Genomic DNA, 13753 nt, shown 5'->3' on the forward strand with positions numbered 1-13753 from the left:
GGTATGATAATGTCTTTAGTTACAATGTCAAATGTTCTGATCAGCATCCCGCTGTGATGACATAGACATAGACAAGCTTTATTTAAAGTCGGCAACACATAAAACAATAAACATAAACTCTTACGAGCTTTTGAACCGACAAACATAATATTTACAGTCATACATAATCATGCATGTAAGTAAAACAAGAAAACATATACACTCAGAAGACATTTAGACAAACATAAAAAAAACACAATTAAACTGATTAACACCATGCATTTTTATATATGAATAGGTTACATAAATGCACTACATATATATGAATGGGGTGGGTAAAAAATTTTTGGGCCGAGCACCTGTACCCTTTTTAATTTACCAGTTAAGTTACCCCTCGTGACTGTACATATAATCACTTTAATCATTTATTAAAATTTTGAACTAACAAGCTACAAGTATTTTCGAACTTATATAGACTTGCAATTAATGACAGGTATATGGTATACAGAAGTAGAAAAATAGAAAACCAAAATAAGATTTTCCGGATTAAAATCCGATGTTTATGTTAAAATTACAATTTTATTGAAGTCACATATGCGTTTAAAAGAAATCTTTTTTACTTATCGGGTAAAGAAATGATATGACAGCGAGAAAAAATTTTGACGAATTTCGACGGATTTCCTGATGTCAATCATGATCAAATCTTAAGTTGTAGTAGATCAGTTCAATTCTAATTTAAAACAGATTGATGGAAACGTAAAACTTCAAAATTTGCATCCGATGGTAGTCTTGCATTTAAGCAGACATGAGGAAAATGCTACCAGGCATAGGCGTCATTGGAACTCCTTCATCTGTTCGTGCATATGTTCCTCTTTTGAAGTCTTGTGGGTTCAAAGTTGTTGCTTTATGGGGTAGGACGAAAGAAGAAGCTGTTGAACTTGCAGCTGAGCTTGAAATTCCATCTTATGTTATTAAAGTTGATGAACTTTTGTTGAATAGAAATGTGGATGTGATTGTTGTTAGCTGTCCTCCTCATCAACAGTCTGCAATAACTGTAAAAGCCCTAGGTATGACTCATGATAAATTTTTAATATGAAGCAGGTGTCACATCTTAGAGGACTTAATTATTACCCAGGGAGGCTTGAAATGAAAATTAAGGATCTGATATATTATGGGTTAAAAGAATCATACAAGGTGGCATAAAAGGGGTTTACGAGTTGTGAACTTACTCTGATTCTTGTAGTTTCATTTTATCACAACAAAACAAGTGAAAATTTGGACTATAATTTGATCAGCTCCGGAAATAATTAGGAATATGAACTTGTGTTTATTTGGGATGGTTTCAGATTTTACTGTTAACCTGCCATGTACCATATAAATTCCAAGAATACTGACATCTAGAAGTACCTGTGTATAATGTTGTTTTAGGGCCGGCTGCAGCCTGCCCTGCGGTGTGAGGGTTTCCTTGTCATCCATTGAAGACCCATGGGTGGCCTTAAGCTGACATTTTTCATCCAGATGGGGTAGTTGTCTCTGACATACATGTATTCACCAAATCTATTCTTGTGATAAAGACACAGTGTCGCTTTCAACACCAGTTTCATTTTAAAAATTAAGTTCAAGAGCTGTCAACCCTTTTCTGCCACCTTGCAGAATACTTTTTACCCACAGTATATCAGGTCCTTCTAACATGGCATGATGGGTTACTTTGTAAACAAAGGAGGTCTGTAAATAGCATAAAACCCTGCTCGCACTTGCGCAATCATTGTAATGAATGGGTCACTTTTGATTGTATTCATCGATTTTAATCATTCACGAAATATAAAAGCAGCAAAGTCAATAACACCTCTTAAGAAAGAACATGATCATGCTAGCAAATCAACATTGAAATGCAATTAAAAAAAAACTGAAATGTATTTCATCAGAGGACCATGATTTGTTGGTATTTTATTAGACCAACCTTAGTGACCTAGCATTTATTTCCACCATGAATGAATGACCTACATGTACCTGTATATCTACATAATTTGATGTGACATCATGACACGATTTCATCGGTTTGTTTATTTGTAAATGTGGTTAAATTTTTGTTTCTTATTATGAAGGTTACTTCTTAGTATAAATTTAATATGTGTATTTAAAATGTTATTGTTGAAACAGTTGAAGTACTTTATTGTTAAAAAAATATGGTTAGCCAAATATTTCGTTTTCCTAACGAGTGCTTTGCTAACAAAAATGACTTTTTTGTCATGTCAGAAAGAAATAATTCCTGGATTGCATTTTTTAACATGTGTAGGCTCTAAATTTGTCAAGATTTTACACCTGGCTAATGCTCGAAGAAAAATAATGTGAAATACATATATATAGTGCCTACCCATGTTAAATTAAGCATAAAGCGCGGCGTCCAGGAATCATTTCTTAATTTTTATTTATCATTATTTACCATCCTTTAGGAACATATATTTGATTATACAATGTACATCCATGTATATTTAGTAACATGATCAATAAATGCAGTTTTAATCTGATAAATTACATGTTTAAGATGACCATCATTTACTACCATAGACTCTTAGACACTAGATAAAGTTGATCTGATAACCCTTAAATGGGCAATGAATATCCATCATTATGTAACTTAATATTGTTTTATAGTCTAAAGATTTTTTCAAATTATAAAAGATTTAGTTGAGTAGTTCATTTAGATAGTGACAGACTGTTAAATATGAGGATGGCTATACATGTATATGTACCAGTTTGTACATGAAGTTCACTAACTCCTGTTGAAAGTAGCAGGGGTAAAAAAATCTGCTGAGCAGAAAAATGAATGAATCATGTTAATGTCAAGTTCAATTAATCAGATTCTATTCCAAACATATATTTGTACACTTGTTCTTATAGTCCTAGTCATAAAATATTAAAGTATTTTCTTTCTTTTATCTTAGGTATTGGAAAACATGTTTTATGTGGTGCTCCTGCAGGCCCTAGTCAAATTGATGCTTTAAAAATGGTAAATGCAGCTAGTTATTACCCCAAACTTCTCTCACTTGTAGTTTTTGGACTTAGATTTCTTCCAACTATTACCAAAACAAAGCAGTATATAGAGAAAGACTATATTGGTGATTTTTCTATGTGTGAAGTAAGCATTCACTATGAGATGAGACCAAAGGACCACTTTGATTGGAGCTGTGATGAAACAATGGGTGGAGGTGTTTTGAATACTGTTGGCAGTAATATCATTGATATAGTCACCTACTTAACTGGGCAAAAGGCTGTTAAAGCTCATGGCATGCTCAAAACATACACAAAGCAGACAGATAAAATCAAAGGTATCCGAGAAATCACAAGTGATGACTTCTGTTCTGCCCAATTAGAGTTAGAAAATGGCTCCTGTGTTACCATGACAATTAACAGTCATATCCATGGACCTTTCAGGCAAGAAATCATGATAGTCGGCAACAAAGGTAGACTAAGCATAAGAGGGGCTGATCTATATGGTCAGAAAAATGATTCCATAAAAGAAGAGCTTCTTCATTTTGACCCTATCAACTTCAAAGAAGAACAACGCTATGGTGTTTCTGAGAAGACAAGGCATGAAATTCCTACACCATATTTGAAGGGAATTATTAAACTAATAGAATCAGTGAGAGATGCATTTGATAAGGAAGAAGAGAGACAAAGCTACAGCCAAGAACCAGTTAAAGTTGCTGCAAACTTTGAAGATTCACTTTATGTTCAAACTGTTGTTGATGCAATAAGGAAATCTAACAAATCAAAAGAATGGGTAAAAATTGAGATTCCTAAGGAGGAACCTGATCCAAATCCTTTCTTGTCTCCTGCACACAAGAAGAACACAGTGTCATATAGTACCAAAAAGTAATGATGTTCTCCTTTGTATTCAAATGGGTAGTCCTCAAGAAGTCTTTTTTTTTTTTAGTTTTGTAAAATGTACATGTACTGTGTGTGTACATATACGTATGATAAGTATTGTTCTTCTTTTTTGAAGATAGTAATTTTCTGTTATTTTGTTAAGTTTTTACTTTCCTGGTTAATTTTTGCAGTTTTGGATTCTGATGTTGACCAAGCTTAAACTGATTACAGCTGGACTGAGCAGAACTATTACAAAATTTCAGCAGTAAGAAGAATGCATTGACTTTTAATTATATAAGGCTAGGCTTATTACATTTTTACATTGTATACAGCAATCAAGTAAAATACATGTAATATGTAATAGTCATGTATTATGGGTAATTTTACTTATATACAAAATTCAAGCAATATTTAGATATTCTCAAAATGTATGTCTGCATTTACATTTATAATATTCAAGCCCTTCTTGTAAACATTTTATTAAGTGTATTTTTCAATATGTATTATTAGATTTAAATATACATGTACATGTTAAGTGAACCAGTGGATAAACTTAGGCCAAATCTTTCTGTATGACCTCCAAAAGTGAGAATGAATTTATGGTCACATAAGATACATGTAGGTGATTTTATATACAAATTAATTCTAAGTAATAATATAAAACTTTTGTTAAAATTTATGAAGAGATTTAAATTGTCAGTGGTCCGAGGTCTGGGATCCTCAATTTCTGACTTAGGACCTGTCAAATTTCATTTACCCAGGTCTTGGACCTTCAGCTTTATTCACTTACATGAGGACTTGTGATTTTACTCTAGTGGATCATTGATTTGAAACTTGAAAAAAAAATTCAAGACCTTCTACACTTAACTGCAAATTTGGGCCCGTTAATGTTGATATTAACACTGAAAGAGAAATATTGTTTGAGGTTTCCAAAATATAACCCTTCTAACTACATGTAAATTGCCTATGAAATACTAATTTTGAATTGAAAACATGGAAGAAGATCAAATAAAAATCTCATATCTGAAACTCGGTGAACAAATAAATTTCTCATAGAGAATTGATACTGGTTAGAAGTAACTTAACAAATGGGAAAAAGAATTAAGATATGTAAACAGAGATAACCTTTTTGAATTCAAAAGAAATACATGTATGAGCTAGAAGCGATTGTGAAAAAAGCACATTACATTTCTAATGCTACACTCTATAAAATGGGTGGAATGTTTGAAAAATCAAAATATAAATGATATGAATTGTTTATTAGGCCAAAACATATACCTGTGTGTTCTACTAATGTACATTTAAGTTAGGATTTGCAGGAACTGTGAGGCAGACAAAACAAGCTTTTTTAATTATACAATAATTTTTCAATGTATGTCAAAAGTTTTCATTGTAATTTTCAAGGCCAGTCCAAAAAATTATTGTTTGATAAGCAGAATCACAGGTATTATTTTGTCTCTGGGCCTGTAGATGTACTTTATGATATTACTCTTACAATTTAGGTATTTGACAATCACACTGATTAGTGACCATATCATTCTTTAGAATTATATTTAACTCAAGAGATGATATTTCATATACTGGGTACATATACATGTACTGTAGACAATACTTTATTTGATCATAAACTTCAGATGCACAAATTCTAACATTATAATCACAACATGCACTGAAAACTATTTTACAAACCACATCAAAGCAATCACTGATTTCCAAAAGAGGTCAAATTATATCACATGAAATATTTTTCTATAACACGTAAACTTAGAAATTACTGCATGCATTAACTATTGCGATTTTGTCATTTTAGTAAAAAAATATGATTTCAATTTTTTTCAATTTTGAGGAGATTTTTACAACAAAATGATAAATGTTCTATATTGTGTGCTTTTATTATTTTGATTCTAAGTAAGTCACATATTTTATCAATAATAACAAAAAAAAAACTGCAATTTTTCTAAATTCATAGTACCAGTATATGAACAAATTTGACAATTTTTTTCCTGTACATGTAAACATGCATTTTATATTTAGCACATTAACTTATCAACTAAGAAGTGTTTCCCAAGCGTTGACTTGAATCATAAATTTCGTAGTTTCTCCTAAAAAATTGACTGCATTTTCATAAAATTAATTGTACTGTGCATCCTTGTACATAAAGGTTTTAAGTTTCATGTTATACATGTACCTATAATTCTTCTAGTATTTTATGACCTTTGAAAGCAAAAAATCATTCAACAAAAAACACAAAAAATCCAAGCCCTCACATGAAATGGATTACTGCATCATCTAACATAACTGTTGCTGGTATCATATTGACAAAGGCAACTATTGTATCTTGAACCAAAAGTGACATACATGTAGTTTTGAATTTATACTAAATTTTGTATTAGTTACAGGTGAAATACATAATGGTTATTAATAGACCTTTGGTTGTAAGAATGAGAAGAATATAACCTCAGTTCAGGTAAACTTTAAGCACATGTCCTTGTAAGAATCAGGCAAAAATCAATAATCTAAGATATGAATGTCTAAAATCCACTAATCAAACAACAGTTACAATCTTAAAGGGACCATTTGTAATATTGAACATCATGTCATCTCTACCTACCTGCCTCTGGTATGTCAGATAGTCAAATAACACTATCACGGTAGTGTTATTTTCTACAGCTACTGCCTGATTTTTGTAGAAACTGGTCCGTAAGATTTCAAATTCTGAATGTTTCCTTTATGTCATTATTCATATTATGCAATAATATTTCATAATTACAAATGATTTTAACACAGGGTGACCATTAAGGTCATGTTGCATTTTTTTTTTTGTACCTTACAAGAATCATATGCTCATTGAATTGTCTGATGTGACATATTGCACTACGCAATTTTCAGCATTAGTCCAATTATAGATAAGAATATTACATTGGGTTAATTTATTATTAGTAAAGGTAAACATTAAGTAGGGGGAAATAAAAAAAAAAATTACGAAATTTTCCTCCTAAAAAGGAAGTTTCAACCCAAGAAATCCTCTCTCTGGATTGCCACTGTGTATGTAAACCTATCAAGAAAAATTGATATGTGTACATCTAAAATTCGAGCAAAATGAATTTTCATGTAAGTGGTTGCAATAAAATAAAGAGCCAATCAGTTGATAGAAGCCTGTTGTTTACTGTGCGTGTTTGTATTTGTATATTGTAATTAACCACTAGATATTTATTACATTGTAAATGTATCAATTTATTTATTGATGTTTATTTGTAGATCTGAGCTATGTGGAAATAACTTTAGGCTACTTCATAGAACATGTATATACTTTTTCCGGTTAAGAAATTACGTACCAGGTATTTGATCCCTCCTCAAATAAAAAAAAATATTTTCAATAACTAGCAAATCATTCCATTAGATTTTATGCCCCATGTTTTTTTATTAAAGATGCAACATTGAGGTGTTAAAACTGTATAGAGTTTAAATTGATATTTTTTTTTAATTCAAAAATATTTTCTTTCTTATTAAATTAAAATTTTCAATTCAAACTGTTTTTCTTGACACAAATTGAAAAGGATGTTTCAAACATACATGTTGAATTAGGAATAGTCTAAATTTGTTCTTATAGATTAATGTACTCATGACAAATATATGGCAGGATATTTTCATCTTTGTAGTCAATATGTATATCGGTAGTTAACTACAGTACAGCTTGGGTTGGTTTTTGTACCTTAGTCTTTTTCCTTCACCATTTTAATGTACTGCAATCATTTCATCTGTCTGTCTGTTTGTTACTCAAGCAATGCTAGAAGTTGTCTGGCATGTTATTTTCTGATCTGGTGCCATCCTAACATTAGAGTATGGAAAAATGTAATTTCAACCTATCATGTTGTAGAAGTATCTGTCTGTCAGTCTGCTTGTCTTTCCACATGGCCTATAATAACTCACAATGCTTTTATAGGTACTAACAATGATTAGTACAATTTTTTGTCCTTTTTTCTTGAAGGAAGGTCTCTGAAGTTGTCATTTTTTTTCTGATTTTTTTGTTTTTGGTTATGTGTTATTGGACTTTGAACACAAAAAGGAGGGTCTGCGTTTATATTGCATGTAAACGAAAAATGAAAATTAGAATTCAATTTTTGGCTAAATTATGCTGTTCTTACGTCTATATTGTTAGAGACAAAAAATACCCCAAATTATAAAACAATACATGTTCCCAGTACCTTTTATGTAAAATTTACATTATATATCTACCACCTTATTTTTATAGTTTTCAAGACAAAGGTAACTTTAACAAATATAGAAATCATGTGTTTTTAGTATATTTGTAGCTCATCATCTCATTTCATTATAGTGAGTCATTTCTTTGTAATCCATTAAAAAAAAAAAACGGGCAGCTAACTTGGTCAAAAAACACAATTTTCTACTAAGCTAATAAAAAAATCAAAATTTTTTCAGGGATCAAATAATGAGCATTCAAAAATAAAGATTTCTTTATTGAGAATATAGTGCCAGATCAGTGGTTGTATGACCATTTTGTTTATTTCATACAATTACCTTCACTTACCATGCTTGTTCCCATTGTGTTACCTGGAGCAGTGTATGCCATGCTCATCATCTGCTCTTGAATACCATGCAAAGTGAAAAAGACAAAAATCAACTTGACCTGTGCTGTAGTAATCATTATTATTTTGTTTTATGTTACTTTTCTGTTTTCCTAAAATATTTAAATAAAATTTTAATTCACAGTTTGTGCAACATCATTATGAGGAAGTTTTATAGTCCTGATATTCTGAAAGGAAGTTCCAGGCTATTATTTTCTAATTTTTTACCCAAAAAAATCCAAGTGTTTGGATCTCTGAAATTGTCTGCGCAGTGGGGAATCAAAGGGGTGCAGAGGTTTGGCACCCCTCCTTAAAATTGAAAAATTTGTCATGTCCTATTACCCTGTTTTTCTGAGGAACCCCGGCAGTTACCACTTCTTTTCAAAGTGTCTGGATCTGCCCCTGCTGAGCAATAACTTAAGTATAAGTACATGGATCTCTTAAAAATCGTCCAGATCCAGATGGGGTGCATGAGGTTGGCACCCTTTATTGCAAATTTGTCATTTTCATGTGTACAATTGACAAAAAAGGCAATAATGTCCTAGCACCCCGCCTTTTTCTGAGGAACCTTGGCTGGCACCCCCTCCTTTTCAAAATCTCTGGATCCCGCCCTGATTGTTTGTGCAGTAACTTGAGTTCAAGTGTACGGATCTCTTTGATATTGTTATTTAATGTATGGAATCTTGTATAGTTGTACGTACTTCACTGTTCCATATCACAAAGAATAATACCATGAACCCTTTTGGGCTAAGATTAAATTAAAAAATACAAAATCAACAAAAAATCAAATAGTTGTTCTTAAGTCATATTTACCCCTGTATTTATGTTTCGAATTGTGAATCTCTCATTGATAAGTCCTTTAACCACTCTAATTTCCGTCAGAATCTTATGGTATGGCATATATTTAATTACAATAATTTAATTTAAACATATTTTATTTGTAATAAACAAAATGGATCAGACACAAGTAAAATAACATACTTGTGAAGTCTTCTCCTGAAATAGTAATAATTACAATAAAGTATAAGCATACAAATTCAATAGTGTTATTTATGTTTTACAAAGTTAAGACGAGACGGTAAAAATATAATTTTAGGTGATGTGGTGAGATGTGATGTGATGTGATGTGATGTGTACTAATTCAGCTCAAGCAATAAGGAATCTTTTCGTGCATTTAACGAAGGAATATACACAGTCCAACACAACCTGATATTGTTTTTTTTCTGATAGATTTTCTGCAAGACCAACAAGTAGATGTAGGTCTATATTGCAAAATTCAAGAACCAACTGTAGGTCGCTCATTAGTTTGGTTCTTGCATTGCTATAAAGAGGGCATACAAAAAAGTAATGGTGAGCAGTCTCGTACGTATGACCACAATGACACGGTGGACTTAGTATAATATAGACTCTATACAAATCATAGAGAAGGATGAAGAATTACGAAGTTGAGTGATCAGAATATTTAAATTTCGTGGGCCGTAGCAGAAGTGTTTGTCACTGGTGTTCAGTAAACACGATTTGAATTGTTTGGGTGTCTGAATCTCCCTTAATGTTCTATCTAGTTTATTCCATTCAACTATTGTTGATGGAAAAAAAGATTCACGAGTCACCGACAGCCTACAAAAGGGAACAATAATATCTTCACCATTCCGAAGCGTATATACTGTAGTAGATTGAATCTTCGGTGGCATTAGATCTTGTCAATAATCCGGAGCCATTTTATTATATATTTTATGAAATAAATTTAATTTTTTACGTTTTCTTCGATCTTCTAGTTTTTCACATCCAATTTCTCGATATACTTGCTCCGATTTGGTGAATATCGGTAAGCGTGTTATTATTCTAGCAGCTTCGAGTTGTAAAGCTTCTAGCTTTTGAGTGTTTACTATCCCACTATTATCCCAGACTTCTGATGCATATTCAAATAAAGGTCGGATATACACTGTGAATAGTTTTTCTAAGTGATTCTGAGAAAGTTTAAATTTTAATTTTCGAAGATTACTACGATGCTTTTTAATCGAGGTAGCTAGATTTTCTATGTGTTCGTTCCATTTTGCGTCGTCGTCACTAAAAGTAACTCCCATATATGAGTTGTGTTAAGCGGAATGTCTTTTCCGTTCAGACTGAAATTTATAGTTGGAAGATCGATTTTGAAAACATCACAATTTCTGTTTCATTTGGGTTAAAGTCCATTAACCACGTTTTTGACCATTTGTCCAACGATAAAAGATCGTGATCAATAACATTTTTTATTTCTGTTATGTTGTTGCTTGAGTAGCCGAAAGATGTATCATCAGCAAAAAATCCTACAGAGGGAAAATAGACTATCAGCTATGTCATTTATATAAATTATGAATAAAAGGGACCTAATACTGAGCCTTGCGGCACCCCGGCCGACGTATTGCAGAGATCTGACGAAGAAGTCATTTTGACTATATGTTGTTTCCTATCTTTAAGATAGCTATGAAACCAATCCAAAAGTTTACCTTGTATGCCATATGATTTGATTTTATGCAATAACCCCCGATGCCATACTTTATCAAAGGCCTTTGAGAAATCGCAAAATACATAACATGACATTCCTTTCTTTTCCAATGAACAGAGCACATTGTTATACATTTCAATTAACTGGTGAACTGTGGATCGTTCTGTTAGAAGTCCCGATTGAAACTTATATATTAAATTGTTTGCATGAAGGTGGTTGTAAATGTACTTATAAACAACCCTTTCCATTACTTTCCCAACACAGCTTATTAGAGAAATGGGTCTGTAATTAGAGTGTAATGAAGTATCACCTTTCTTGAAAATTGGAATCACGTTTGAAAGTTTCCACTGCGAGGGAAATATACCGTTCTGTAAGGATCTATTGAATATTAATTCTAGTGGCTTAGCAATAATTTTGGGGCATATGTTTCACATCCTATGACTTATCAGGTCTGGTCCTGATGCCTTATTTAGCCTGAGAGTTTGAATGACGTCGACAATGTCCTGTAAAGTTGCTGTTGGTATATCAAGTCTATCATGAGTTTTAATTGGGAAATCAGGAAGATTTATGTTATCATCACCAATTTTTGATATCGATGAGAAATACTTGTTTAATAGGTTATACTTATCTTCGTCTCTATAAGCGTTTGCTTCTACACTTACAATCTATTTCAGAGCTATATCAAGCTTGAATGTTGCCAATACATGCACAAACTTTTCTCGGTTTGGCCGCTATGGTTGTATGCTGTGTCCTGTCAAGCATTTTATTATGACTGCAAACACTCCGGAGCGATGTGTACAGTTTGAAAGTTGCCCATACATGCCCCAATTTTTCTCGATTTGGCCTCAATGGTCGTATTATGCAGTGACCTATTAAGCATTTTATTATGACTGCAAACAAGAATGCGGTAGTATCAGCGTTGGGGTAGACAAAAATTTCAGGAAACTGAAAAAAAAAAAACGCCTACAGACATTTTCAAAAGTGAGACTATATAAATACAAATCGCTTGAAATAAAAATAGCGCATTAATGGAACATTAAGTGATACCCCACCAAGTAATGGTGAAAAGGGGGGACAAAATGTTCAAAATGACCTAACTCGAAACTGCATTTTAGAATTTGATGAAAATTTATCTTAACCTGCATTTTATGGCACTAAACAACTTTGCGAAGTTAGAAAAAATCATTGGTCCATTCTAAAGTTAAAATCTGGAAACCCTAATACCTTGCCACTTTCTGTATCCGTCGGGTGTCTATTGTCTGTCGAAACGCCTTGTTAATAAAGAGTGTACACAATCTCTTTTTCGACTGCAATGGTAGCAAAAAGAAAAGAAAGACTCTCTGCGTAATTATTTTAAGAGAAGTATTCATGGCAAAGTCTATAGCCTACCAGTGATACGAAGGAATTCTTGAAGCGGTTATTTGTCTCAAGAGGATATTGCATTTTTAAGTTGATACAGTTTATCAGGGAGTGTATATTGTCTCTGAGTTTAGGTATCTAGTACGCCAATGATTTCATCCTCCGAGAGCATGTGGGATAACCTTGCGCACTCCCAATTACCAGTTCTGTTACATATATATGGTAGCTCTTTATAAAATTAATGTCATTTCATTTCACGTGCACGCCATATCATTTGGTACTTAATCTGCATGCCATGTCAAGAACAATTAAGTTTCATAACTACCCTGCAAGTCGTTGAGGAGGTGTTGCGGACAATGCATGGGACCAAGTTTGGCTAAGAATAATCAAGGGAACCACGGTTATAGCGGTAATTAAAAGAATGTAATCCACGGACAAAGACCAGACATGGAAAACAGACATACACAACAAAGAACATAAAGTAACTAAAATCATACATACAAAGTAACAAAGTAACAAAAGCAAATGAGCAAGTCGGACTCCACTAAAAACTGGGAGCATGGACCAGGTGCACTGGTAGGTTAGGCGTCCTCTGCCTTTCTAGAAACACCCGCCGAGTTCCTCATAAAAAGTCAAGTCCGGGTAGACAAACGAGGAAAGGAAAACTATGACACGTTGAATAAATCAGTTTTCATGGCGCAGATGGATACACCATAACGATCCATATTAAACACCGTTTAAGTCAAGCAGCCGTCATTTGTAGAATTTTTGTCGAAACATCAATTTCAGACCAATATACACATCTAACATTTCAATAAGGAGGGGATGTGGACAACACATCAGATCAAAATTTGTTGAAAAATGCTTTAGGTCCAATGGTCGTTATTACTACATTTTTTGTCCAAACACAAATTCCTGATAGTATGCACATCTCCATGTTATTATATTACATTCCACAAAGTTTCATAACAATGCTGCAAGCTGCTTAGAAAATATTTATGGCAGATGGGCAGAAATACAGACTGACAGACAGGGTAAAACCTATATACCTTTAATGTATATTTCGCCGGCCAATACCCGTTTTCTTGTAGACAAATATATCAATTGGGATGTTACTCAGCAGACAAACAAGAGGATGGACGCGACTCCCAGAAATGTTCCTTTTATGTCACTGATTGTTTTAAATCATGATCCGCATTAATATATTGAGTCGATTTTTGCATTTAAAAAATAATATAGACATGATGTGTAAAGCAAGTATTTTTAAGCCCAATTACTTTAAATTCTTATCTTAAATTTTCTCATGATTTCGTCGACGATTTTTTTTCTCATCTGATAGTACAATAGGGTCCTAATTAAAATTTCCATTTTATTTAAGTTACTCACTGTTTCATAAATATTATAGTGAAATATGAGACAAAAGAATCGATGATCTTTTTCGTATAATTATATGTTTTCATAGCCAGATATTCCA

General features: G+C 32.6%; 1 protein-coding gene across 1 annotated transcript; it reads left to right on the forward strand.

Annotated features, from left to right (window-relative positions):
• Window positions 1-619: 619 nt before the first annotated feature.
• Window positions 620-6147, forward strand: LOC148617954 (glucose-fructose oxidoreductase domain-containing protein 1-like). Its single transcript, XM_088585642.1, has 2 exons — window positions 620-1046; window positions 2925-6147. The coding sequence occupies exons 1-2, from the start codon at window positions 785-787 to the stop codon at window positions 3857-3859; spliced, it is 1197 nt and encodes a 398-aa protein (XP_088441768.1). The 5' UTR covers window positions 620-784; the 3' UTR covers window positions 3860-6147.
• Window positions 6148-13753: the final 7606 nt, after the last annotated feature.

Source organism: Perna viridis, chromosome 5 (assembly GCF_037379345.1).
Source record: "Perna viridis isolate PV_CMFRI_1.1 ecotype Kerala chromosome 5, ASM3737934v1, whole genome shotgun sequence".
NCBI classification, from domain to species: domain Eukaryota; kingdom Metazoa; phylum Mollusca; class Bivalvia; order Mytilida; family Mytilidae; genus Perna; species Perna viridis.